Consider the following 24,607-nt stretch of genomic DNA (forward strand, 5'->3'; position numbering starts at 1 on the left):
ATTAGCCAGATCCTCCTCCACTTGTGGGAGCAATATGCCACAAAGTTCTCATGTTTCACACTCTGGACAATGGGACATGACGTTTGGCACCCAACTAATTTATATAATCAGACATACTGAAAGTAGTTGCCCGGTTATAGATCCCTTATCCTACTGAATTGTAACATTTCCTATTCCTGTTTCTGTCCCTGATTTTTGCACTATTGACTATGTCTTGGCATCTGTTAAGCTCCTGAAACAAATCATACATACATAAATAATGCCAGAAAAAAAGTCATTTGATAAGGGTTAAGTTCCTATCCCTGGCTTTTGCCAGTTTCCTTTAGTTTTTGCTTTCTGGGAATATTAATAAAGTACCTGAAATGTACCTGAGTGTTTGAATAGAGAAGCAGCTATTGACCTCAAATCTATTACATAACAACCCTTACATTTTATTTCAGGGCAGTCTACCTCAGCAACCTCTCGCACCAGTATTAAGTATGTTTCTAGCAACATCCCCATCATCGCCTGCATTGTTTTGGCAATACTTTTGGGTATGGCAATAATGGTTGTTTGGGCTCTAGTGAGAAATCTGTACTGGTACAAAAAGGGTAAGTTACTCCTCAGTATTACTGTTTTCAATATATAATGCCAAATTAGAAATGTCAACCTAGGAAAATAGTGAAACAACTTTTAATAACTATATATAATGAGGGTACATGTTCATAAGTGTTTAGAGATGTGATTGCCATGTGGTACATTACAGAAACCCTGCCCCACAAAACAATACTTCTGTTTTGGGCGGTTATGTAATAAAAGACACTAAGTTTGCTCAGGCGTTCACCTGTTTAAAAATAAACATTGTATTGGTTGCTATTGGTTACTGCCCCTGGGCGAACTTAGTGCCTTTTATTACATATGGGGGATGGTCTCAAAGCTCCTATAAGAATGACGAAGAACTGTCAACATAGAAAAAAATAGTATTGATCTGTTTTTTTTAATGCATTTATCTCTAGTGATGGGCAAATTTATTAGCCTGTCATGGATTTGCATCAAAATTCCTCATTTCGCCACCCGCAAACGGTTTTGAGAAACTACAGCGAAAATTCGCCATGGAAAATTTGCCACGACACAAGAAAAAATGTTGCGTGTCAAAATTGTCACGCGCATAAAAATTGTTGTGCTACAAAATTAATGGAACGCCCATTGACATCAATGCGTTTCGCAAATTTTTCAGGAGTTTTGCAAATTTTACAGCGAAACGGGACAGATTCGCCCATCACTATTTATCTGTATTGTTTTGGATGCAGAGCCTTTGGCTGAATGAAACCAATTACTTGATGTCTTGTTGTGTCGTTGCAATCTCTGGACTAAATGACATAATCTCACTTTTTATATTCTATTATTAGTTTACCTATTCCTTAAATTGGAAAACAGATTTAAAGAGAGAAAGAGGGTTGAAAGCACAAACATAGTCTGGTGTGGTCAAGAGTGAATGAAAATAAGGGAAGGAGAGAAAAAAGGGTAAAGTGATCAGTGGGAAGTGGAGAGCAGGAGAGGGAGGTAAGGGTAAAGAGATTGATGAGTAGGATGGGTATGGTAGAGTCCACTTAAATAATGAAAGAAGGGGATGCAAGAGAGCACACAGAGATCAGAAAGGTTGAAGGAAAGGGATGTACATGGAGATGTTCATGAAGGAGTTGGTTCTGCCATGGTCATATCACATACCAACACACACACATCACATCAGCTGTAATCATTTGATTTTGACACACTTGCTGGTATGTGAATAAGCCTTGGTGGGTCTACAACCTACTGAAAGCTAGGCTCCTATATAACATTAACACCCCTTGCTAATAAATGTAAATCAAATATTAGTTTCTAGCAAAGGAAACACTTTGTTTTCCTTATGGTAAAAATATTCCTATAAGTTTTTCAGTTAATATCCTAGTTGTTGGGATTCTTGTCATTACTCTTATGGCAACAACAGAAGAATCAGAAGATACTGATTTTCCAGAAATAACCTGCCAGATCTTGTGTAATATTACCCCATGTACATACAGAGAGTTCTGTGCAGCCCCTCTAGCTTGTTTGCCCTTTAGTGTTTAATTACATCACACTACTGAGCAGACGCTGTTGACATTCCCACCTGTCTTTCAAAGTTCATGTGTAAATTTAATTTTGATTTGTGCAGAAAATTATTAATTTTTTTATTTGTATTATTAATATTATTATTTATATTTCTACATATCAGTTCTTGAGGACCGACCCGATTCTTTACTGTCTCCTGCCTTCCCTATTTATGAGGAGATTAATTTTGATATGGATGGATTTGAGAAGGTTCTCTCTGAAGCATCAGGTATGTCCAGCTGCTGCTGCTGCAAAAAAAATTGTTAATGTACAGTATTTAATTTACTTAGTTGAGTTTGAAAGAGAGAACTGTTTTGCAGGTGAACTTATCCTTAAAGAGTTGCAATATTAATGATCCAAAAAAGAGATATTAATGATATTAATGATTAGTTACAAACATTTATGTGGTAATGTCTTAATAATGTTACAACATGACCATTTGACCACTTTGTCACAGCCCTGCCACTTGCCAGTCAGGATAAAGAATATAAAAGGGAAAGAGTTGTAAATTATGAGTAAAGTATGACAGCCAGGTAAACTAAGCCCTAAGTGCTTTTCCAGAGATGAAGCACTTTATTCATATTTTCAGGCCCAGAGGGAGTAAGTGGTACCAGGTCTTTCAAAATATGCCCACAGGTCATATTGTATAAGAGCTTTTTGGAGAATTTCCCCTTAGGTTGTGTTGCCAGTTTATTGGTCCTTATGGGGCCCACCAATGGGCCAGGCTGACCAATATACAGTAAATCCAAAAATTAGCCAGATATCTATCTGCAAGGTTTTATATTCCCATCGGGTCTGTTGGTGGGGTCTTCGCCTTTAAATTTTCCTAAAAAATCCTTCACACACACTACAAACTTCTAATAAGAATTGTCCATGTTATACAGCTTTCTTCTCACTAATCAAAGTGGGGAGAAGTTCTGATTGGCTGTCAGCCAAATAATCAATTATCAAAGCATTACTACTGACATTGCACAAATATCATATAATGCAAACAACACTCCCAGTACATTATCAATCTATGGGGCAAATTTACTAAAGGGCGAAGTGACTAACGCTGGCAAAAATTCACAAGTGTGACGTCATTTTGGTACTTCACTGAACGGGCACAGGCGTAACTTCACTAGTGAAGGAGATAGACACTAGTGCAACTTCGCACTCTAACGCCAGACGAATTTTCACTCTGACGAACGTACATAACTGAGCTAATTCACTAAGATGCGGATTTTACTGAACATTAGCTTTTCCACCAGGTTTGCCTTCACCAGCTCAGACCAGGCGAAGTGCAATGGAATGTATAGGACTTCCTCAAATTTTTTGTTGAAAATTTTTCGAAGTCCCAGGGTGATAGGCTGCAAAAGTCTGTAAATTTTTTTGGGTACCCGGGTTCCCCCCTACATTTCCTAACATATTCCATATAAACTATACACTAGGCTCATGTGTAGGGCAATATAACAACTGTATTTTATTTTTTTAAGGTTCCCTGGGCTTGTGTAGTGTAATGTATTTGCTGCAACATATAATACAGTCAACTTTCACTTCCCGCCATATGCAAAATAGCCAGCGCTGGCGCAACTTCGCTTTGCTTGCCAAAGTAACGCTAGCACAACTTCGACAGCGTTCGTCGCCCTGGATGTAACTTCGCATGTTAGTGAATTAGTGTTGTCTGGACGAATTTACACCTGGTGAAGTGTTGTGATGTGAGCGAAGTGGACGCTAGTGCAAATTCGGCTCTTAATAAAGCTGCCCCTATGTTACTTACATGTTATCTACTTTGCAGACTCCATTGTGGACACCACAGATCAGAAGCTGGAATATTACACAAGTGCCACTGAAGACAAAAACAATGTGATATCAGATACAGGTGATCTTATTTAATGTTTCTTTCATTTGACATAAATGTAGTAAGAGATTCTGTTTTTTTTTTTAATTTTATTGATACTTTTTTAAAAATAACAGAGGTACAGAAAAAAGAAAGAGGGGGGTGTCACAGGCAAGAAAATGTTGCCGATAGTTTACTGTTCTTTGTAAGGAAAGTGTACACTGGCAACATGTCATTACTTTGTTGAAGATGGAATAAATATGTGTAGGGGCCCCTACGGGTTAATCTGCCCTGCAGCTTTAAGGCCCCCAGCTTTTTCTTAGAGTGATCTGCCAGGAGAGAAATGACACTCCCCTGCTACACTGCTATATAGTGTGTGTAGGGAGTGGCCACTTCCTCTTTGGCCTGTGGATGGTGATCCAGCTGGGTGAGCTCAGGGGAGCCTGGGTACAGCTAGGCCCAGAAAGGCCCATGTGCTTTGGAGAAGAAGTCGGGGACCAGGTAACCCCGTGAATGAGGAATAGTTACACTAGACTTGTCATAGTCTCTCTAGGAGAGAAAGGCAGAGAGGATAGAGAGAAAGAGCAGCTGAAGCTCCAACAAGGATTTGCAGTAAGGGAGTAGCTTCCCAGAGGCTCTGTGTGTTGCCTCCAGTCAGGGACCTCAGTGAAGAGGGACTGTAGGGTAGAAGCTGCTTTCCTGACAACTTCCAGGAGGGAATGTGTGTGAATACTGCAAATGCCTAATGGAGACCTTTCCTCTGTAAGAAATGCCTAATGCCTGCAGCTCTGTGTGAGAAATGTGCTATTGCCTCAGCTCCTGCGTGACTACTAAACCTGTGGTCACTTGCCTCGTGCATAGTTAAATAAAGCGTTTTCTGTTTTACTGCAAGAACCTCCTGGCGCCCATCTTTTGTTGTATGCACAGTAGCCTGGGGGATGTAGTTGCACTACACCATAGAGGGAACACTTCCACATGGCGAAGGCCCTGACCCTGTTGTGTGAGTCGCGTGTAACCCATGCTTCTACTGCTAGCTGGACAGTTTAACTATTTGTGTGCTATGCAGCCCAAATAGGTGTTACATATGTATTATGAAATTTAAAGCAGGTACGTTATAGGAGATGTCAAAGAGTTATGACAAAAGAGTGAGAAGAAATCAGTCAAATAAGTGGAGGGGAGCTTACGTATTGACAATGCCTTTAATAAAATCTAATCAAGGAGACCGTATTTTCCAGTATTCTGAACTATTATTTTGCAAAATGAGTGTCAATACTTTGAGTCATCTGATTTCTTCCACTTTTGCAAACCAATCTAAGAATGACGGTGGTTGCGTCAATTTCCATTTCGCTGGTATCAGGGATTTTGCTGATTGAAGAAGATGTATAGTTAGTGAATTTTTAATGGTGTTATTTAACTCTTGGTTATATTGATTAATGCTTGATTATCTTTCCGTAGGTCACTCTTACTAACTTTGTTAATTGTGCTTAACATTTCTTCCCAATAAGGATTAAGATAGATTCAGTTTTATAATCCATTTCAAATCTACCATATGTCTTTAATAAACCTGGATCATTTTCAGTGGTGCTCTTTCTTCATATTAACACAGGCCCCCTTGCTATCCATTCATGAGATTTACACTTAAATATCCATCTCCATCTTTTGTTATCACCTTTATTAGAACGCAAACTGCTTCATTCTAGAGGATGAATTGGAAAGTTTAAAAGCCCTAAAATACCAGGGAGGGAAGTGGATAAAATATAACTTCTTTGCTAAGGAACCCACTGTTCTGACCACATTCCTCAAGTTTTATCAGTGAATCATTCACAACTGTTTAACAAATGCATGAAAAAATGCTGAATGAATAAGCAAATACTATTTAGAGGTTTTTGAAACTACGACTAAACTCACAAACTCTAAAAACTACGAATGTCATGACATTTATTAAAACTTCAGAATAAAAAAGTATGAATGGAAAGTCCTAGAGGAAAAAAATCCAAAAACCTCTAAAGTTGATTTAAAATGGTCCAATAGGATCAGCACAACCAGTTCTGACTTTTATAGAACGTTGACAACTGTTACCTGGTGAAGTTTTTTATTAGAGGTTTTCATGGTTTTTACACTAATAAATTGTGAATTTCTGGAGCCTTTCAAAAATATAAAATCCACAAATTTTTAGAGATCAACAAAATTCAATTGTTAGCAAATCAGCCCCATAGGGTATAACCTGCATTTAGATTATTTCTGGCAATGTGCAAAATCTTATCACCACTGAAGCTCATTTTTTGCTGCCAAATTTACCATTTTGGTAATTTTTCTGGCAGCATTCTGCATGGAACTTAAAGTTCTGCACAATTTAGTATCATCAGCAAAAATACAGTAGGTATAATGCCCACCTCTACTCTGAGCAATCTCCATCAATGGTCCTCTACTCCATCAACACTGGTTCAATATTACAATGTTAAGGTCAACTTGATGCAAATGGGAGTTTAAAAACTAAAGTACAGGTACAATATTTATGGGAGACTTGGGAAGTTGCCTATTAAACAAATGTGTTGATTCCCACATTGTCTTTTTAGAAGCATCAACTGACAAACAGTTAAATGACTATGATGATATAGAAGAGAATGAGGAGAACAAAGGGGCATTGGTTCCTGGAAGCCAAGGTGAGGATGATTAAATTACCTTTCCTTCAATTTCTCATATTAAAATAGAATGCATGTGTAGCGCTATAGTATATTGACACTACTGTAGTCTAAATGAGACTCACTTTATTCAGGGGTAAGCCCTCACAGCGGGGTGGAGGCAGGGTGTAGTGTAACTGTAACCGTGTGCCAATGCACAATAATTGGGCGCCAGAGGTTCCTTTATGCTTAACCAAGAACAGAATTTATTTACAGTAGCACATATCCACAATGGAGCATGAAGAACAGAAAGCATAAAGGCAGCATATACTCACAGTACCATTATAGGCTGGATCCCTTCAGGCCAGGGACACATCAGCAGAAGGTTATGCAGCTTGAGAGGAGGTATTGCCCAGTTTTCAGCTTCACCTTAAGTGGAATCTAGGGGAATTCCTATCATCCCTAGTCTCAACACTTGGTCCCTACTCTGGGTTATTAATACCCAGGGATCTTAATCCCTCTAATTTCCTCATTGGAGCTTTGAGCTGCTCAACTACATAACCGATCGATCACTCCTACAGTTATTTATAAAAGAGTATGCTATCACTTTACTAGGGTCACTGCTCCTAGGATCCACTACCCATTCCCTTCCAGCCTGCTTGGTTGGGCTAAAGCAATGGACCCAAACCACATGGTTTCCAGGACCTTTATACTATGCCACAGTGCCATCTAGCGTACACTGTGAGAACTACAGGGGTTACTTAAGGGGTTACATAAGCTGAGTCTTTTTCAAATTTTAAAAATCAATGGAACAATGAAATTTGCTTTGTTGTTTTTTTAATCCACAAATTGATTACAGCTTTTCCATCAATCGAGAAAAATCATTGAAGCTTAACTGTGGTAATTTTTTATGATCAATTTATCAAAAAAAGCCATTCAATTAGATTTTTTGTAAATCTCATTCAAAGTGGTGCATGTTAAGAGGCACTATAGAGAGATGGTCCTTACCCCATGAAGATTATATACATTATTTATAATGAGCTAATTGTATGCACATCACTGTACATTAAAACAATACATTTTTAGATCAGATAGGGAACAATACAATAACCAAATATAAACAAAGTTATACATTTACATTCAAGATTAAGTGATAAAGTTCTAAAAAGCAAGAGGAGGAAATTGCCTGCCCAATTGAATTTACAACGTAATTGTGAAAGAGTTTTTTTTCACTGCAAGTATGGTGTCTGTTAAAATATCCTAATTAAAAGGATACTATTATTGTTTTTAATTTGCATGAAAACAGCGTGTAGTGAGTGGGCATTGTGCTGCTTACAATCCCACCTGAATATGAAGAAGCCCACCTTCCTGGTGACTGCCTTCTTATTTCCTGCATCTCTCCATCTCCTAACCTTCCTCCTGACTTAAACCTGACCAAGCCCAACTCCCTTCTTGCAGTGATTCCTGTGTCCTCATTAACCCCCTCCTAACCTGCACTTCCCAGCTAAAAATTGACCTTTTTGTCTAGCCTGCACCTTCTGAGCCCAAGTCCAGTCTCCTGCCCCCATGCTACACTTCTCAGTTGAAGCTTCATTATGGCAGGTTTTCCAGCTATAGAGATCAGAATCATAAGACAAAACAGGATCAGTGACTATTAATGTTGCTTGGAAATTACAATTTTAAGAAGTGAAAGGGAAGAGATTAGGAGACTTGGGTGAGGCATCTCAAACATAAACTATGGCATCTTCCATTTGACATTTTTAAGACCTAAGGTCTTTTTGGAAAAGGGGTATTTTCAAGTTGGAGTGCCATGATAAAAGGCTACTCAAAATGTTTATTTTAAAAGTGCTTGTGTAAAATCTAATTGTGTGATGCCAGTATCCCTTTAAGAGGTGGTCTGGGTGACCACTATTTTCAGTTTTTCCTACAAAGGCAGTGTTTTGTTTTTTGCTTTATTAACAGTTCTCAAGTTAGCCATTAGACATATAGTTTAAGCTAAACTATAAAACATTTATATGTTTCATTTTCTTTTTTCTTTATTCAATGAACTATGGAACACTAGATTATGGATATGATGATGCAGGTATGTGGTTTTCGATTTTATTCTTTAAAACGTAACAACAACAAATTTGATATTTTAAAAATGTTGTTCAATAAAAATGTGAATCTCAACATTCTAGTAGCAGCTTTTTTCATTACTGCTTTGAAGGAACTATAAGCCTGATATAACTTCCACATTAAATTCCCAGTTATATTATAATTATTTATTGTAAGGGGAACTATAACTAGGGCTTAAATATATTCATTAGAGGTCATTTATGAACACACTGTGCATTCTTATATTTCAGAAGCAAATAGCCATGCTTTTAGCCCAATGTAAAATGTTGCCATCATTCTAGCCATGCAGGAGGTTTTATCAAAACAGGTGCAATTGTATGTGCATGTGGTAACAGATTGGACACACTTTGCCACTAATATAGTGCTGCCAATTCCATTAATCTGCATCAAAATGATGTTAGTGTGTGATTCTTTTGGTACAAATGTTTTGCACTTAATGAGACAACCCACTGTGGGAACCCTGGAATTACCTCCATATTAAGGGTGATGGTAGCTCCATGGTTCCCTGTTGTCAGTAGGTGCATTTGACCCAATCAGCAGCAGGAGCAGGACAATGGGGCTTGGCTCAATACAAGCACAAGGAGTGGAAGCACTAGTGCCAACAAATGCATTTACTTTAGAGTAATGTCACACAAGGAGATTTGTTGCTGGAAAGTAGAGGCTTCCATAACAATTAAGTCATCTTAATGAAAGCATTAACAACGCAACAAGCTTATTCCCACTGAAATATATAGTTTGAGATATGTACCATATGTAGAATAGTGCAACAGTATCTCCAGTGTATGGCAGCCAGAGCTCAAGTGCAGATACTGCCCCTACTCCCATATGCAATTAAAGGTACTACGTTTGTCCAGGAACAGTAACTTATGGCAACCAATACAATGTCTGCTTTTAAACAGGTGACCAGTAAATGCTGCATGCTCATTGGTTGCTATGGGTAACTGCACCTGAGCATCTTCTATTATATAACCCCATAGACTTTACTGGAAACCATCTGACATTGGCAGTAGTGTTGCTTTTCAGTCTGAAAACACTCATAGTGCTTATTTTTGAGTTAAAAACCACCAGAACTAGTAGTTTCAAGTGGTTCCCAATTACTATACAGTGGTAATTTGGGACAGTTTGATAGAAGCAGAGAAGATGCACTATATACATATATCTAATGGTGACCTCAAGACTTATGACTAACATGACTTTTTGATCAGTTATGACACTTATGTCACTCTTCAAAACTCTACTATTCTCCTTAATCTCTTACTAATGAAAGGGCTGTAAAAGAGTCACCATCCACAATAACTGTCAAAAGCTGAATTGTGAAAGCAAAGTCTATAAAAGATGACTAATGATTCTTTGTTTTATTCTCTTTTTCAGGATCATTGAATGAACGGCTTACAGCAGAAGACTATGATTATAATGCAGATCCAGAAATGGATGACATTCCATTCATGTCTGATGGTACAGTACAATTTATACAGAGGTCATTTACAGTAGAAACCCCATGTTACATCTTTCTAACATGTCCTCCCTACGTATTACCCTGGGGCAGTGTGTAGTTCGACATGCACTAAACCTCCCCACACTCCAATAAAGAGACTGAGCGTGGAGTCTGTAGATTTTACTGGATAGGCAAGTGGAATAGAGTAGAGGTGAAACTGTAATACAGTGACAATGAATACAAGGAATGATACTGCAGAGAAACATATGCAGGTACATATAACATATAAGCAACTATAACATGAACTTATATGCTGGCAGAAATATGCATAAACAATGTCTCTGAGCTGCTGGCAGCTTTAGTGATAGTTTAGTGAAGCTTTAAGTCCATAAGCTTACCAGCCATGCTACCATAAGAGAAGAAGATTGACTGTGTGCTCCTTCCACAGCATGGGCTACAAAATGGAGTCTTAGCTCCCACAAGGCACTGTGTTGGTCACATGTTAGGAGTATGGTAGCCTGATTACTTCAAATGCCCTCCTGTTATTAGCCTTATGGAGGTGCAAAATAGATACTTGTAATGGCCTTGTGTAATTATAGCAAACATCCAGCAGAGGGAGTTCACCAAAAGGGAGCAATAGAATAAGCAAACATGATGACGGCTTATGCTGGAGAAATGGCAATTACCCAACAACTAAATGGTGGATATTTTTTAATGGTTTATACTTGTCCATTGAGGTTGGCAAGGGTTACAGAGCAGGGACATCTGCAGTTTGTCACTCTCGCCTTATTATTTATAAAAAGAAGCTGCTGGATGTTTGTATGGTGGTTTCCCTCAACACATGTTTAATGGTCAGTTCTCCACAGAGGCTGCTGTAATTATTTGAAGTATTAGTCTGGTATAAAATCTTTTTGTTCCTCTTACATTAACCTCAAATGACTTGTTGTTTTATAGATGGAAACCTTCCACAGAACCTGCAGTCAGACTATGGATATGATGATGCAGGTATGGGGGTTATTTATTTGTTTATAACAATATTACACTTGGGACATCTAACCTAGATAGATGATTCTTTATATAGGAGCAGCATATTTCATAACTGCTGTTTGGGGACTAATTGCTTTGGTCAGACCATAAGCTGATCAGTTCTACATGAAGTGTATCGCCATTCTATTCCACATAAAAGTTTCTCCATCTTGGATAGATCCGTCCTTGTGTGGCCACCTTAAAGCCACAGTCAGACCTGGGTAAGGGTCCAGTTCTCTCACTTCTCTCTCTGATCAGCTTGAAGACTGATTGGTCAGAACTACTCCAGGTCTGCCTCTGCTATAACCGACCAAGATGTTATCAGTGAATCTGCACTAAAATATGTTCTTTGCATGGATGTTTCATTCAAATTTGCACATTTGCAGAACAACAAATATAATTGTGGTGCCTCAGTTTTACTGTTGGTTTTTTTAGGACAGAACCTGATTTTAAAAACTGTTCTTTGACAAGTTGGTGGGTACCACAGGATCCATCTATAAGTTACACTGCACCACCTTTTACAATTGATCTGAATTTATTCAAACTAAATACTATTAAATACTAAGGGGTTATGTAATAAAATGTGCAACGTTTGCTAAAAAATTAATCTCCTATACCAACCAAATCAGCAGATAACTGTGGCATTTACTGGTCACCCATTTCAATGCAAACATCTTTTATAACATATTGGGGTTTGAGCACCAGCATTCTATGATCCTGCCTCCAACACTCTTTTAACATGTGGGGTGGCAAAGACATGAAAGTGAAAGGCAGAAATGGAAGATCTACAGTTCCAGCACTATCGTGGTGTATTGATAATTTGGTAGATTTAAGATCAACACCATTTAAAGCAGACCTGTCACCCAGACATAAAAAGCTGTATAATAAAAGTCCTTTCCAAATTAGACATGAACCCCAAATTATTTTTCATTAAAATATCCATACTTAAAATAAAAGACTTTTCCAAATTAGACATGAACCCCAAATTATTTTTTTCATTAAAATATCCATAAATGCATTTAAAGATTTCAGCTGTCAATCGTATATTGCCTGCCCCGCCTCTATGCCTTAGGCCTTAGGCATAGAGGCGGGGCAAGCAATTACTTTCACTTTCCATTCTGCATTTGCTACATGTCGCTGCTCTCCTCACATTCCCCCTCCCTGTTCACAGTCTATAATTGTGTAGCCAAGGCTTGGGCATCAGGTCCCCATTCTGGTGCATAAACAAGATTTTGAGGCATTACATTGCTTGTCTTAAGTGTCCACAAAATGGCTGCTGCCTGCTTGCTGTGGTGGTGGATTCAAAGGCTGACTGCAAAAATGGTTTAAATAATTTATGTAGCGTAAATAAAGTTTATTTTGTTTAGAAACACAATAGATAAGAATTTGGAATTATTTTTTATAGTTACTTGCAGTGAGTTGGGTTATTTAAAAAGGTACAATAAAACATAAAATTCAGTTGGTAATTACATAATAGTTAATTACTGTATTTATAATAGTAAATATGTACAGGTAAATGTGTACCCATTATTTGGAAAGATCCAATTAAGGGAAAGCCATCTCCCATAGACTCAATTTTAATGTAAGAATTACAATTTTAAAAAATGATTTCCTTTTTCCTTTTAATAAAACAGTAGCCTGTACTTGGTTCCAACTAAGATATAATGAATCATCAATGGTGCCAAAACAATCCTATTTAGTTTATTTAATGCTTATGTGATTTTTAGTAGACAAAAATATGGAGATCCAAATTACAGAAAGATCCCTTATCTAGAAAACACTAGGTCCTGAGCATTTTGGATAAAAGGTCCCATATCTGTATTGCATTTGTTACATGTTTTATCTATTGGTGTAAAACTTATGTTTTATATTAGAAATCCAGTCTCCAGTCACACAGAATACAGCAAATGGACTGCACCATCCTCCTTCAATATCTGTCAACTGTGATTATGATGACACAGACTTGGGTGACTAGAAGCCAATCATCAAGAAGCCAACAACTGTATCATCAATAGTTCTGGTTATTCCAAGGGGAATGTTCTACTTACTATAGTTTCTCTATCAAATCTCATTTATTTTTTAGATTACAGAAGTGCCTGGTACAATTAAAGTGGGACTTACCACATTTTTTATTATATAATGAAAGAATATTTGATTCTAAGCAACTTTTGAATATACTAATCATTGATTAAAATGCTTCTATAGCAGTGATCCCCAACCAGTAGCTCGTGAGCAACATGTTGCTCTCCAACACCTTGGATGTTGCTCCCAGTGGCCTCAAAACAAGTGCCTATTTTTTAATTCCAGGCTTGTATTCAAGTTTTGGTTGCATAAAAACCTGGTGCACTACCAAACAGAGCCTCAATGTATGTTGACAATCCACATAGGGGCTACCAAATGGCCAATCACAGCACTTTTTTGGCACCCCAAGAACAGTTTTCATGCTAGTGTTGCTCCCCAACTCCTTTTACTTCTGAATGTTGCTCAAGGGTTCAAAAGGTTGGGGATCCCTGTTCTATAGTTATAGGGGGTTATTTACTAAAATCCAGATTTATCTTCCAGTAAAAAAAAACTTGATCAAACTCCCATGCCTGATTTTGCCTTTTATATTAATACATGGACTCAATTTAATCAGATCAGTCAAAAACTCAAAAAAATTGAGCCACAGCCTGAATTGTACAATTTTTTCTAACTTTTCTCCCAAGAAGCTCGATTTGCCCGAAAACCCAGAAAAAGGTGTATTTTTGGGCTAAATCCAGCATAGACCACGATAGATTCAAACTGGGATTGGTGCCTCTCCCATTGACTTATACAGGACCTCGACAGGTCTGAGATGGCCGATTTTCGGATTTGGGCTTTTTGCAGCATCAGGGTAAAATATAATAAATTTTTTCCACAAAAAATTTTAGATTTTCTAAAAAAAAGCTTGATCTGAAATTTGAGGTTTAGTAAATAACTCCCTTAAAGATAATTGTAAATATAATTGCATTTGCATTATTTGTGTCCAGCAGTGGAATATTCCTTGTGTACTTTATATATTCGATTATAGAGAATTCCAGGCAAATAAAGTGCTGTTCATGAAATGTCTCATGAATTTGTCTCATACTCCAATACCCTTATTCCCTTTTGAAAAGAACAATGTGATGTGTGCAATAAGCACTATTAACTCATCTTAACTTCTCTATTATTTATCATCAATTTTTATTCAACATAGCATTTTCTCCAAGCAGTGCACACAGATGTTGGTACAAAACACATAGTTTAGTTCTGAGGTTCCCAACCTTTTTTACCCATGAGCCAGATTCAGATGTAAAAAGAGTTAGGCAGTGACACAAACACGAAAACTATTCCTGGGACGCCAAATAACTGAGCAGAAGTGCTTGGAACTGCCTCTTCTGTCATTTATTAACTTCACTTGGAACCATCTGACATTGCCAGTACAGGTATAGGATCCCTTATCCGGAAACCCGATATCCCGAAAGCTCCGAATTACGGAATTGCTGTCTCCCATAGACTCCATTTTATCCAAATAATCCAAATTGTTAAAAATGATTTCCTTTTTCTCTGTAATAATAAAACAGTAGCTTGTACTTGATCCCAACTAAGATATAATTAATCCTTATTGGAAGCACAACTAGCCTATTGGGTTTAATTAATGTTTAAATTAATTTCTAATAGATTTAAGGCTTGAAGACCCAAATTACGGAAAGATCCGTTATCTGGAAACCCCCAGGTCCCGAGCATTCTGGATAACAGATCCAATACCTGTACTGTTAGTTTTTAGCCTGAACATTCTCTTGTGCACATGTATGGGTTACGACCCACAAATGCTGTCAGGTTTCCATTTCTGCAATGCTGGTTCCTTCAGTGAAAAACTCACCATCTCAAATTTAAATTTGTCCCCATACACTTCTATAAATACTGCATAAACATGTTTCTAACTATATGCTATGAGTTACATGATCAGTAATTTATTGTTGCATTGAACCTGCTGATTTCAGTGGAGCTCCTGTATTGCTTGGCACTACTGCACCATCATTCAAGCTCAAGAACATTCAAAATATATGAAATCATAGAAAGCCTAGAAAATTATTAAAAAAACAGTATATGTGAAATAGTGGTGCATTGCTGTGTTCCATTTATTATGACATGAAAAAACATAACAAACATTCAGCAATTCCACTACATCGTAGAGCATGTACTGAGTTTATTTTACATTGTGGTCAAACATAAACAGCCTGCCATGTTCTGTACACCCATTGGCTACTTGAGTGATAAGGGATTATTTAAGCACATTGTGCAAAGTTTTGTGTGCAGTTCCATGGGTTTTTCCCTCACAATGCATAATTTCACCCCAGAATTAAAGTGTCATCGCAGTCACAAAGTGACATTGTGTCTTACCCAGCACCTGATTCTCAAAAATTACATGTATGAATTTCATTGCCAGACGTATTTATGTGGATATACATTTGGCCTCATTTCTGGTGTTCGGGCTGTGAGTAACGTTTGCAGCTGATGTTTTGGAGCAAGTGCTGTGCCTATTTACAAAGGCCACAACAGGAACCCACTAAAAACTAGTGAGAAGCAAGCACTAAAAACTATGGAGAATGAAAGATCTACTGTAATCCGTTCTGCAGATAAGGGAGGAATGGTGGTTGTCCTCAACTATGAGGACTACAAACAAGAAGCCATACGGCAATTATCAGAGACTCGTACACTTTTCTCCACTCTAATCCCACCACAAATTTCCAAAAAAATCTTATATACCTTGGTAGATAGGGCAAAACAAGCTCATCTTTTAAATGAAAGCCAAGTAGATTTTCTCAAAGTACAATATCCAGTGATCCAGTGATATTTTTACCATTTACCAAAGGTACACAAGGAAACATGCCCCCCAGTGGGTAGACCAATCATATTTGGAATAGAATCTTTGGGAGAACCGCCAGCGAATAAATTCGCAAAACGCCCACAAAAATTTGCCGGCGTCAAAAACGTCCATTTTGCAAATTTTCCGCCGTTTCATGAATTTCGCGCAAAATTCACGAATTTTTCGGCAAAGCGAAACAGCGCAAATTCGCCCATCACTAGTGGATACATACTTACAACCCCTTGGTTTTATGGCTCCACAGCTATATTAGAGATACTGTAGTCAACATGTCATGGGATTATTGTCTATGCTTAACTGGAAGAGTCATTTTATTTGTACATCTTTAGATTTAGTGTCTTTATACACCTGTATCTCCCACAACATTGGCCTTAGTGCCATTAAATATCCTCTCAGGAACTATAGTACTACCCTCCATGCTTTAATGTGTATAGAATGTGTATAGAATTTCTTCTTACACATAAATGTGTCTGTTTGTGTACTGGTTTGTGTAAAAGCAATTTGTTTAATATACAGTATATAGAAATACCTACTACTATATAACTGTAAATCCAAAGCAGCTAAACATTTTTTAAGTACTAGTCTCAAAAAAAGGCAAGTGATGACGGTCTTTGTAATAAAACTCTCACAGTAAAATCTAAATCTACGATATACCTGTTTATATAGTTCCTACTCAAGCCATATCTCATCAGCTGTTGCAAAAGAGAAAAATATTATTATTAAAAAATACAACAATTTCTTTTTTTTCTCTTGCTTTTAAAAAAGTATTTTTTTTTTTTACTTTTCTCTTTTTTTGTTTTTCTCAGTTTAGGACTGTTTTTTTAATACCTCTTGATTCATCAGCTCCATTAAGCACACCGCTTTTCTTTTGATCAACATTAAAAGCCACAGCATACAGTGTGACATTTTGTTAACAGTAAGAAATGTGACTTATCTGAGGCATCTGAACTTTTTATAATACAGGAAACCCACATACATTTGGTCTTTTCTTTGCATCTAAAACAACATTTAGCAACAAAATAAGCTGCTGACAGAGGGGAGTTATCAAAAATATTGTTTATAATAAAAATTAATCTTAGTAATGTTACATAGGAACTGATTCAACAAAAACGAATGCTGTTAAATTGAAAGAGTTGTTAATGGCAATGTGACAAGCTGAGTTTGGGACAAAATAATTTTTAATTGGCTATGCACAAAAAAAGTTCTCACTGCAATGTCTAACAAAGAATTTACATCACAAAATAATCCTTTTAAATTTGATGACTTTGTATTGCTTTATGGCTTTATCACACCCCACAACAGATTTTAATGCAAGAAATAAATAATTTTGTTTCATTGTATAACAGACCGGTAAACGAAAGGCTAAACTTTAGTATGTCCTTAATATCTAATGCGCACTGATTTTTTTTTAATAAATCTGAATAATGAATAAACTAACTCCGATGGCTTCTGGTCACCAAAGTAATATCTACAATTTAGGCACCTGTGAACCTAAAAACATTGATATATTCTCAGTATTACAGTCATAATTTAACCGTAATCCTCTAGCACCCACCCTGCTATTTCTGAATGACATTAGGTATGGACTGTATAGAAAGAACTTTATTAGAAAGAGACAGTTAATAGGGATTTGTAATACCACAAGTGTACCAATGAATAGCTACTGTATATTTCATAGATATTTCCTAGTTGATAACAAAATGTGGTTGTTATAATCAAAGAACACTTTACGTCATTTAGGTGAGGATGTGATGGTGAAGTTGTTTACAATATTAGAAGTTTCAGGAGTAGTATGGTCATGATGGGCAATGGAACACTTTCTTCCTTAGATTAATTATTTCACATAGTGCCAGGATAACTAAATGAAAAAGCTGTTATGCTATGAAAAAACAGGCTAATAGGACCCGGGGTTACATTTTGGGAGTACAAAGCAAATGACCTTATCACTAAACTATAGGTGATCTGAACACAGATGGGAAATATACCCCTGCCTTTATATTAGCAAAATAAATAGGAAAATTGTACTGGAAAATGTATTGTAACATCTATTTTAGTAATCATGATCCACTCCAGGTCTTTTTAAAGGTCTATTTTATGTTACCATTTATGTGAAGAAGAATTTAGATTTAAAAAAAAAACACTGGCTCATTATCACCCTTTTTTCAATTGACATTGGCAGTAATAATGAATAATAAAACGAATTATTTAGGAATGTGTATAAATAATACATTCTAAAAAAAAACAATAGAACACTGCTCTCCACATGGCTGTGTATACAAAGGAATACTTTCTGCTGATCCAACCAGGAACTGCTCCCCTTTGGTGGTCACATGGCAGAGGGAGTTGTATAAAGAACATGCAGGATGCTCATTTTAGAAAATAGCCAATAAAAATCTATTCAATCTAGTTTGGTTTACTATTTTCAGAACCTGATCTTTTTTGTTTATTTTTTTAGCTAGTCTTTCCCTCGGGCAATTAATTGAAGTGATTTGGCCCTGGCTTCATCTGGTTATACCCTCTGGTAATACATTAATACTTCAAAGTCCTCTACCTGTCATGTTCTTTTGGATAATGGTTGTCTTTCTGGTCTTGAATTAATTTACTTGTCCTCAGGTACTCAGGCACAGTGACACCTCAATTTAATTTACCCTGATTTTAAGTTTTCCTTCCCTTTTTGAATTGTTTTTCTGTGGTCCCACGAATTAACAATGCATTTCAACAGGTGCTTTTCCTTGAGTTAAACCAAAGTATTGTATGTCCTGATGGACTCTGTGAGTGGTATTAATAGTGACATAAATTGTTTTAAAATACTAACTAGATGCATATTTTGCCATGGTTCTGTCTGCAAATTGTCTGTAAATTGCATAATGTTGTTTACTGGATTTTACACCAAAGTACTGTATGTCCTGATCAGGGCTGCTCCAGTCATAAGGCAAAAAGCCGCCTCACGTAACTTTAACAGCTGAATTTCCATTTTTTTAAATGGAAATTTGTCTCTTCTAGTGCAGCGAGCGCAACAGAGTTAGGAACAAGGACTGTTTTGGTATAGTTTCTATCTGGTAAAGTCCAGCCCATGCAGACTACCTCTGTAGTATAATGGTAAGGGAAACCCAAAGCACAGGCCCAAGGGTTTAATCTCTGGGACATACTGCACATAGAAGATCCTAGAGCAGCATCAATGTCAAGCAGGTACTGGGGAATAAAGAAAATATTCAAGACTTGTACAGTACAAACAGAAGAGGCTATGCCCTTTATTTTGATACAGGGAGGACATATATACAGACAAGGACAGGATAACATTCAGGACAGGTAAGACACACAAGACTAGAGCTGGGGACTTGCAAACAGACAATGCAGGAAACATCAGGGCCATAAAGTAGTTCAACAAAATTCAAGTCAAAGTCTATGCACTGGTCAGGGAAGACAAGGTTCAGGAGACAAGTAAGAGTGTTCCAGCAGGAATTCAGGAACAGACAGGACACACAGGAACAAGGTAGGAAAATGAAGTCCAACAGGAATCCTGTAGTAGACACAGATTATGGGAATAAAGCTGTCAGAATTCTCAGCAACAGAGTATCATGGACCAACAAACAGACAAGGGTTCAATGTATTTCTGTACCCAATTGTATTTGTTTTAGCAATTCCAATTTTTTTTTGGTATATCTTTAAAAATATATCCTGGAAGTTAACTATACATAATACATTTTATGTTTCTTTTACAATAGAAAAGTAAGTTGTTTGTAAGTTGGTTTTAAAATATTGTCATGCAAATTTTTTGCTTTTTCATGAATTTTAGGTGAAGCGAAAAGGGTCAGATTCGCCCATCATTATTTATAACCCAATTCCTGATCATTAATAAATCAGTCTCAAAATTTCTGATTTTTTTCATCAAAAAATGTTTGCTGATTTTGTACTTTTTGCACCAATATCAAATTTATAACCTAGGGCTCATTTAAAACCACACAAGAGGATCAGGGAGTAACTCAAGGGTTCCATCAGTGCTCCGTGTCAATCACCAAAGTTCAGTTGCGCTGAAAGAATAGGGCGCCCATGTAACTTGAATGGAGAACACTAGAAGCAGTGCTAAACAGACTTCAAAGAATTTCAGCACAACTGTGCCCTATTCTTGATGAAGTACAAATGCAGTCATGTTAATTATATACTGTATATTGGATGGAAATTCCAGTAGGCACAACACAGTTTAGTCAAAAGCATTGCCTCTTTGCCGCAGCAATGAAACCAGAATTCTGGCAAAACACACTGCACAGTGAGAAAAAACATGCCCTGAAAAATTGCACTTTTCTTACTGCATTTGTGGCTGTAAATGAGCCCTCGTTTGTACTGTGTACAGTTCTGGAAACCTCATAGTAAAAGAAACTAGAGTGATCAAGAATTGCTTCAAAAATATGGTTTTACTTTAAATGATCTTTAATTTTAAAAAATTCAATTGTCACAGATAAAACTTCCTCTTATTCACTTTTTCCAAGGGACATGGTCAAACTATAATTTAAGTCCTGGTGAACTTCCCTTCTTTACTTGTTTTATTTATTATAGATGAAAAATATTTGTGTCCCTCGAAATTTCATACAAAGGAATAGAGGGATGCAGAATTCACTATGGCAAACCAGATCTAGTTTCACTTTTTTATTATTATGAGCCTTTTGGCTCCTGTGAAATTGTCCTGTCTGCTCCTATGATGGGAAAGAAGAAGCATCTGTGAGAGATGTAATTGTAGTAACTTACCACAAAGCAGCGACTAACCAGAGTCCCATGTGGGTGGAAATGGTTAAAGATGACCAAGAAGTCCATTTTCAGGCACAACTTGCTTGTAATAGATGGGTTCTGTACTTGTGAAAAATAATAATGTATTCCTGTTGGCATGACTTTATTTGTTCATTGTCTCAGTGCTGCAGCGAGTCGTTTGCTATTTGAGAGTTAAAAATAAAACAAAGCACTGATGATAAAAGATAATATGAATAAAAATAAAATGGAAATGTGTATAAGAGAAAAGAAGAGGAAGTGGGATAATTCTGTATTAGGCTTTTCATTAAATGGGGTACACCACATGGAGAACAGAACAGACGTCACTGATGGAGGCCCAACCCTTTGTATGTAGAAAGCAACTGTCACATTGTTGGGAGGTGAGTTTGATGCTGTTCCTTTGAGGATCTCAAACACTTGGTCTCCTCTGCTAAATGTAACAAAGAAATGGCATGGGAAGGATTCATTTATTTTACTGCCTTATTATCTGTATTCACTGATGGCCAAGGTAAGTCATATTTAGCAGAAAGCTCGTCCCTGGCTTATAATTCATGCCTATCTACCTTCTGATAGTGTTTTTGCATCATATCCCAAATTCTAGAACTTACAGAGAATTTCATGGTGCAATGAATTCTATATATTGTTGGTACGTGGGCAAAAATCTGTGTACTAGGATTCTCTTTAGTTTTTATAATGTAAATAAATAATATACATGTCTTGTTTAGTATCATGTTCCACATTAGTTGTGTCAACTGCACAGATAATATAATGATGCGATGCACCATGTTAATCCTTGTCAAAGTATAGGAATATATTATACCTGATATTTATTTTTGTCTTCCTTTTGTTTTCATATTACCTGTATCTAAAGATCTATTTTATCACTATATATCAGTACAGGTATGGGATCCATTATCTGGAAACTCATTATGCAGAAAGTTCCGAATTACGGAATGAATATCTCCCATAGACTCCATTATAATAAAATAATCCACATTTTTAAAAATGATTTCATCATCATCATCATTTATTTATATAGCGCTGTCAAGATACGCTGTGCTTTTTTTCCTTTTTGTCTGTAATAATAAAACAGTAGCTTGTACTTAATCCAAACTGAGATACAATTAATTCAATCTGGAATCAAAACCAATTTATTGGGTCTATTTAATGTTACATGTTTTTCTAGTAGACTTAAGGTATAAAGATCCAAATTATGGAAATATCTGTAATCCAGAAAACCACAGGACCTGAGTATTCTGGATAACAGATCCAATACCTGTACTATAGTAGCCAGGTATTACATGTTCATGGGAAATATGCTTCCATTATTGCAATTTAATGCTATTGCCATTAATGAAAGAATTTTTTAACAAACTATTAGTTATATTTACCAATTCTCTCATTTAAAATTCCCCAAAAAAAACAGACAGAATTTTATCCCAAATGCTATTTTCTTTAGCAACAGCTCGTAAACATTCTATACACTAGGGGGGTTATTTATCAAAGTCCAAATTTATCTCAATAATTCCTGAAGAAAACTCAGACCAAATCTGCACTGTTTTTTTGGTCTTATTTATTAATACACTTTCCCAAAAATTTTGTTTGTGCGAAAAAATACGAAAAAAATCGTGAAAAATCTGATTTTCACAATTTTTTCAGATCTTTCGTCCGATTATCTTGATTTTTTCCGATTTTTCACCTGAAAATTCAGAATTTTGGCCGAAAGCTTCGAGGTATTACCAAAAAACCCAGCGCGCATCAAAAAATCATTGGGACTTCTCCCATTGACTTATACGCAACCTCGACAGGTCTGAGATGCCGGATTTTCAGATTCTGACTTTTCCATCCTCAGGGTTTAATAAATTCCGAAAAAATTTAGATTTTTTTTCATGATTTATGCATTCAGCGTTTAGTAAATAACCCCCATGGCAATATTTGGTCTCATTGTTTATTTATTATGCTGTGTAAAAAAATGTTGGCCAAATACACGACACATCACCAGGCATCACAGTTTACTATACTTATGGGCCGATTCACTAAGGGTCGAATTTCAAAGTAAAAAATACTTCGAAATTCGACCCTCGAATTGAAATCCTTCGACTTCGAATATCGAAGTCGAAGGATTTAGCGCTAAACTTTCGTTCGATCGATCGAAGGATTTTTCGTTCGATCGAACGATTAAATCCTTCGAATCGAACGATCCGAAGGATTTTAATCCAACGATCGAAGGAAAATCCTTCGATCAAAAAAAAGTTTAGCAAGCCTATGGGGACCTTCCCCATAGGCTAACATTGACTTCGGTAGGTTTTATCTGCCGAAGTAGGGGGTCAAAGTTTTTTTTAAAGGGAAAATACTTAGACTATCGAATGGTCGAATAGTCGAACGATTTTTACTTCGAATCATTCGAATCGAAGTCGAAGGTCGTAGTCGAAGGTCGAAGTAGCCCATTCGATGGTCGAAGTACCCAAAAAACACTTCGAAATTCAAAGTATTTTTCATTCGAATCCTTCACTCGAGCTGAGTGAATCGGCCCCATAGAGTTGTGTATTGATTTTCAGTGACCAAAAACCTCTTTTTATATCTGTGGACAGCTACTCAGCAATGTACAGTTTAGAATTGAGATTTAATGCAAAAAAATGTTCCCTCTAGTTCAATCTAAGCCTTCAAAACTAACATTATTCACCGGTTTAATAGAATAATGTATAATAACATATAATGACTAGGGATGTCCTTTTAAACAAGAAAAAGAAAAAAAATCAATCTGGTCTCCTGCAAAGGGAAATTTCATAGTCTAGGAATGAAATCTCTTATCTGAAACCTGTTTGTTCCAACAATGGGAGGGCCATCTCCCATAAAGCCCATTTATTGTTTTTATTTACTTTTTCTCTGTAGTAATAAAACAGAACCTTGTACTTGATGGTACACAAATCCATAGTGGTGGCAACACAATACAATTTACTTTTTAATTAATGTTTAAATGACTTATAGTAGACTGATCCAGATTACAGGAACACCCTGGTACAAGCATTATGTAAAATAGATCCCATACCTCTTGCTGCTAAATGGATGAGAATATCAGTGATATACTGCAGGCTGGTTGATTTTATGGTCATTGTCCATTATTGGAAACATGTTTCTTCCCTAAACCAAGCTGCATAACATTCTGACCTAATGGGTTATGTAATAAAAGCTGCAACGTTTTCTACAGGTCTAGTAAAATATAGATATCAATCAGCAGGTAGCATTTACTTATAAAGTGTTTAAAATAAACATCGTATTGGTTGCTATGGGTTACTGCACCTGGGAGAACATTGTTCGTTTTACTATACATGGGGGTAAATACAATTTTGCTGGGAGATTTAAAAAAAGGGCAAATGAGTCTAAGCAATATATGATTTAAAATTAGTTTTTTGGAATTTGCATTTAATTTATTATATTTCTTAATAAAACAAGTTGTTCCCAAAACAAACTGAACCCACAAAAGCTTTATTAACCAGAACATACTCATTCTACTCCACTCGTCAAAGGTTTTTTTGTAAAAGCAAAATTACCATCCCTGATAAAATATTCACACAAAACATACAATAAACTCCAAATTATGCATTAACAATTTTACTATATTATTGCCAAATTTTCTTGAAATCTAAATCACAAATGCTGCAATAAATCACAGTATATGCTGTTATCAAAAGTTTCCAAACCGTAAATAATGTACATGAATGAATTTACCACTTTTTAAGTGTGATAAAAGATTTAAGGGCTTTGAGTTTCTATACCAGCTCAAGTCAACCACAGCCCATTAGCCCATTAGCAGGGAAGCACAATGTACAGAA

General features: G+C 36.5%; 1 protein-coding gene across 1 annotated transcript in view; it reads left to right on the forward strand.

The window, feature by feature from the left end:
• Positions 1 to 24,607, forward strand: part of LOC108699031 — a 204,830-nt gene that overhangs the window by 129,168 nt on the left and 51,055 nt on the right. The window contains exons 33-39 of the mRNA XM_041573941.1: positions 441 to 590; positions 2,234 to 2,338; positions 3,887 to 3,970; positions 6,505 to 6,591; positions 10,039 to 10,122; positions 11,057 to 11,107; positions 13,003 to 13,095. Coding sequence (XP_041429875.1) covers positions 441 to 590; positions 2,234 to 2,338; positions 3,887 to 3,970; positions 6,505 to 6,591; positions 10,039 to 10,122; positions 11,057 to 11,107; positions 13,003 to 13,095 — 654 coding nt within the window. The remainder of the gene's footprint in view (positions 1 to 440; positions 591 to 2,233; positions 2,339 to 3,886; positions 3,971 to 6,504; positions 6,592 to 10,038; positions 10,123 to 11,056; positions 11,108 to 13,002; positions 13,096 to 24,607) is intronic.

This window comes from Xenopus laevis, chromosome 8L (assembly GCF_017654675.1).
Source record: "Xenopus laevis strain J_2021 chromosome 8L, Xenopus_laevis_v10.1, whole genome shotgun sequence".
NCBI classification, from domain to species: Eukaryota; Metazoa; Chordata; class Amphibia; order Anura; family Pipidae; genus Xenopus; species Xenopus laevis.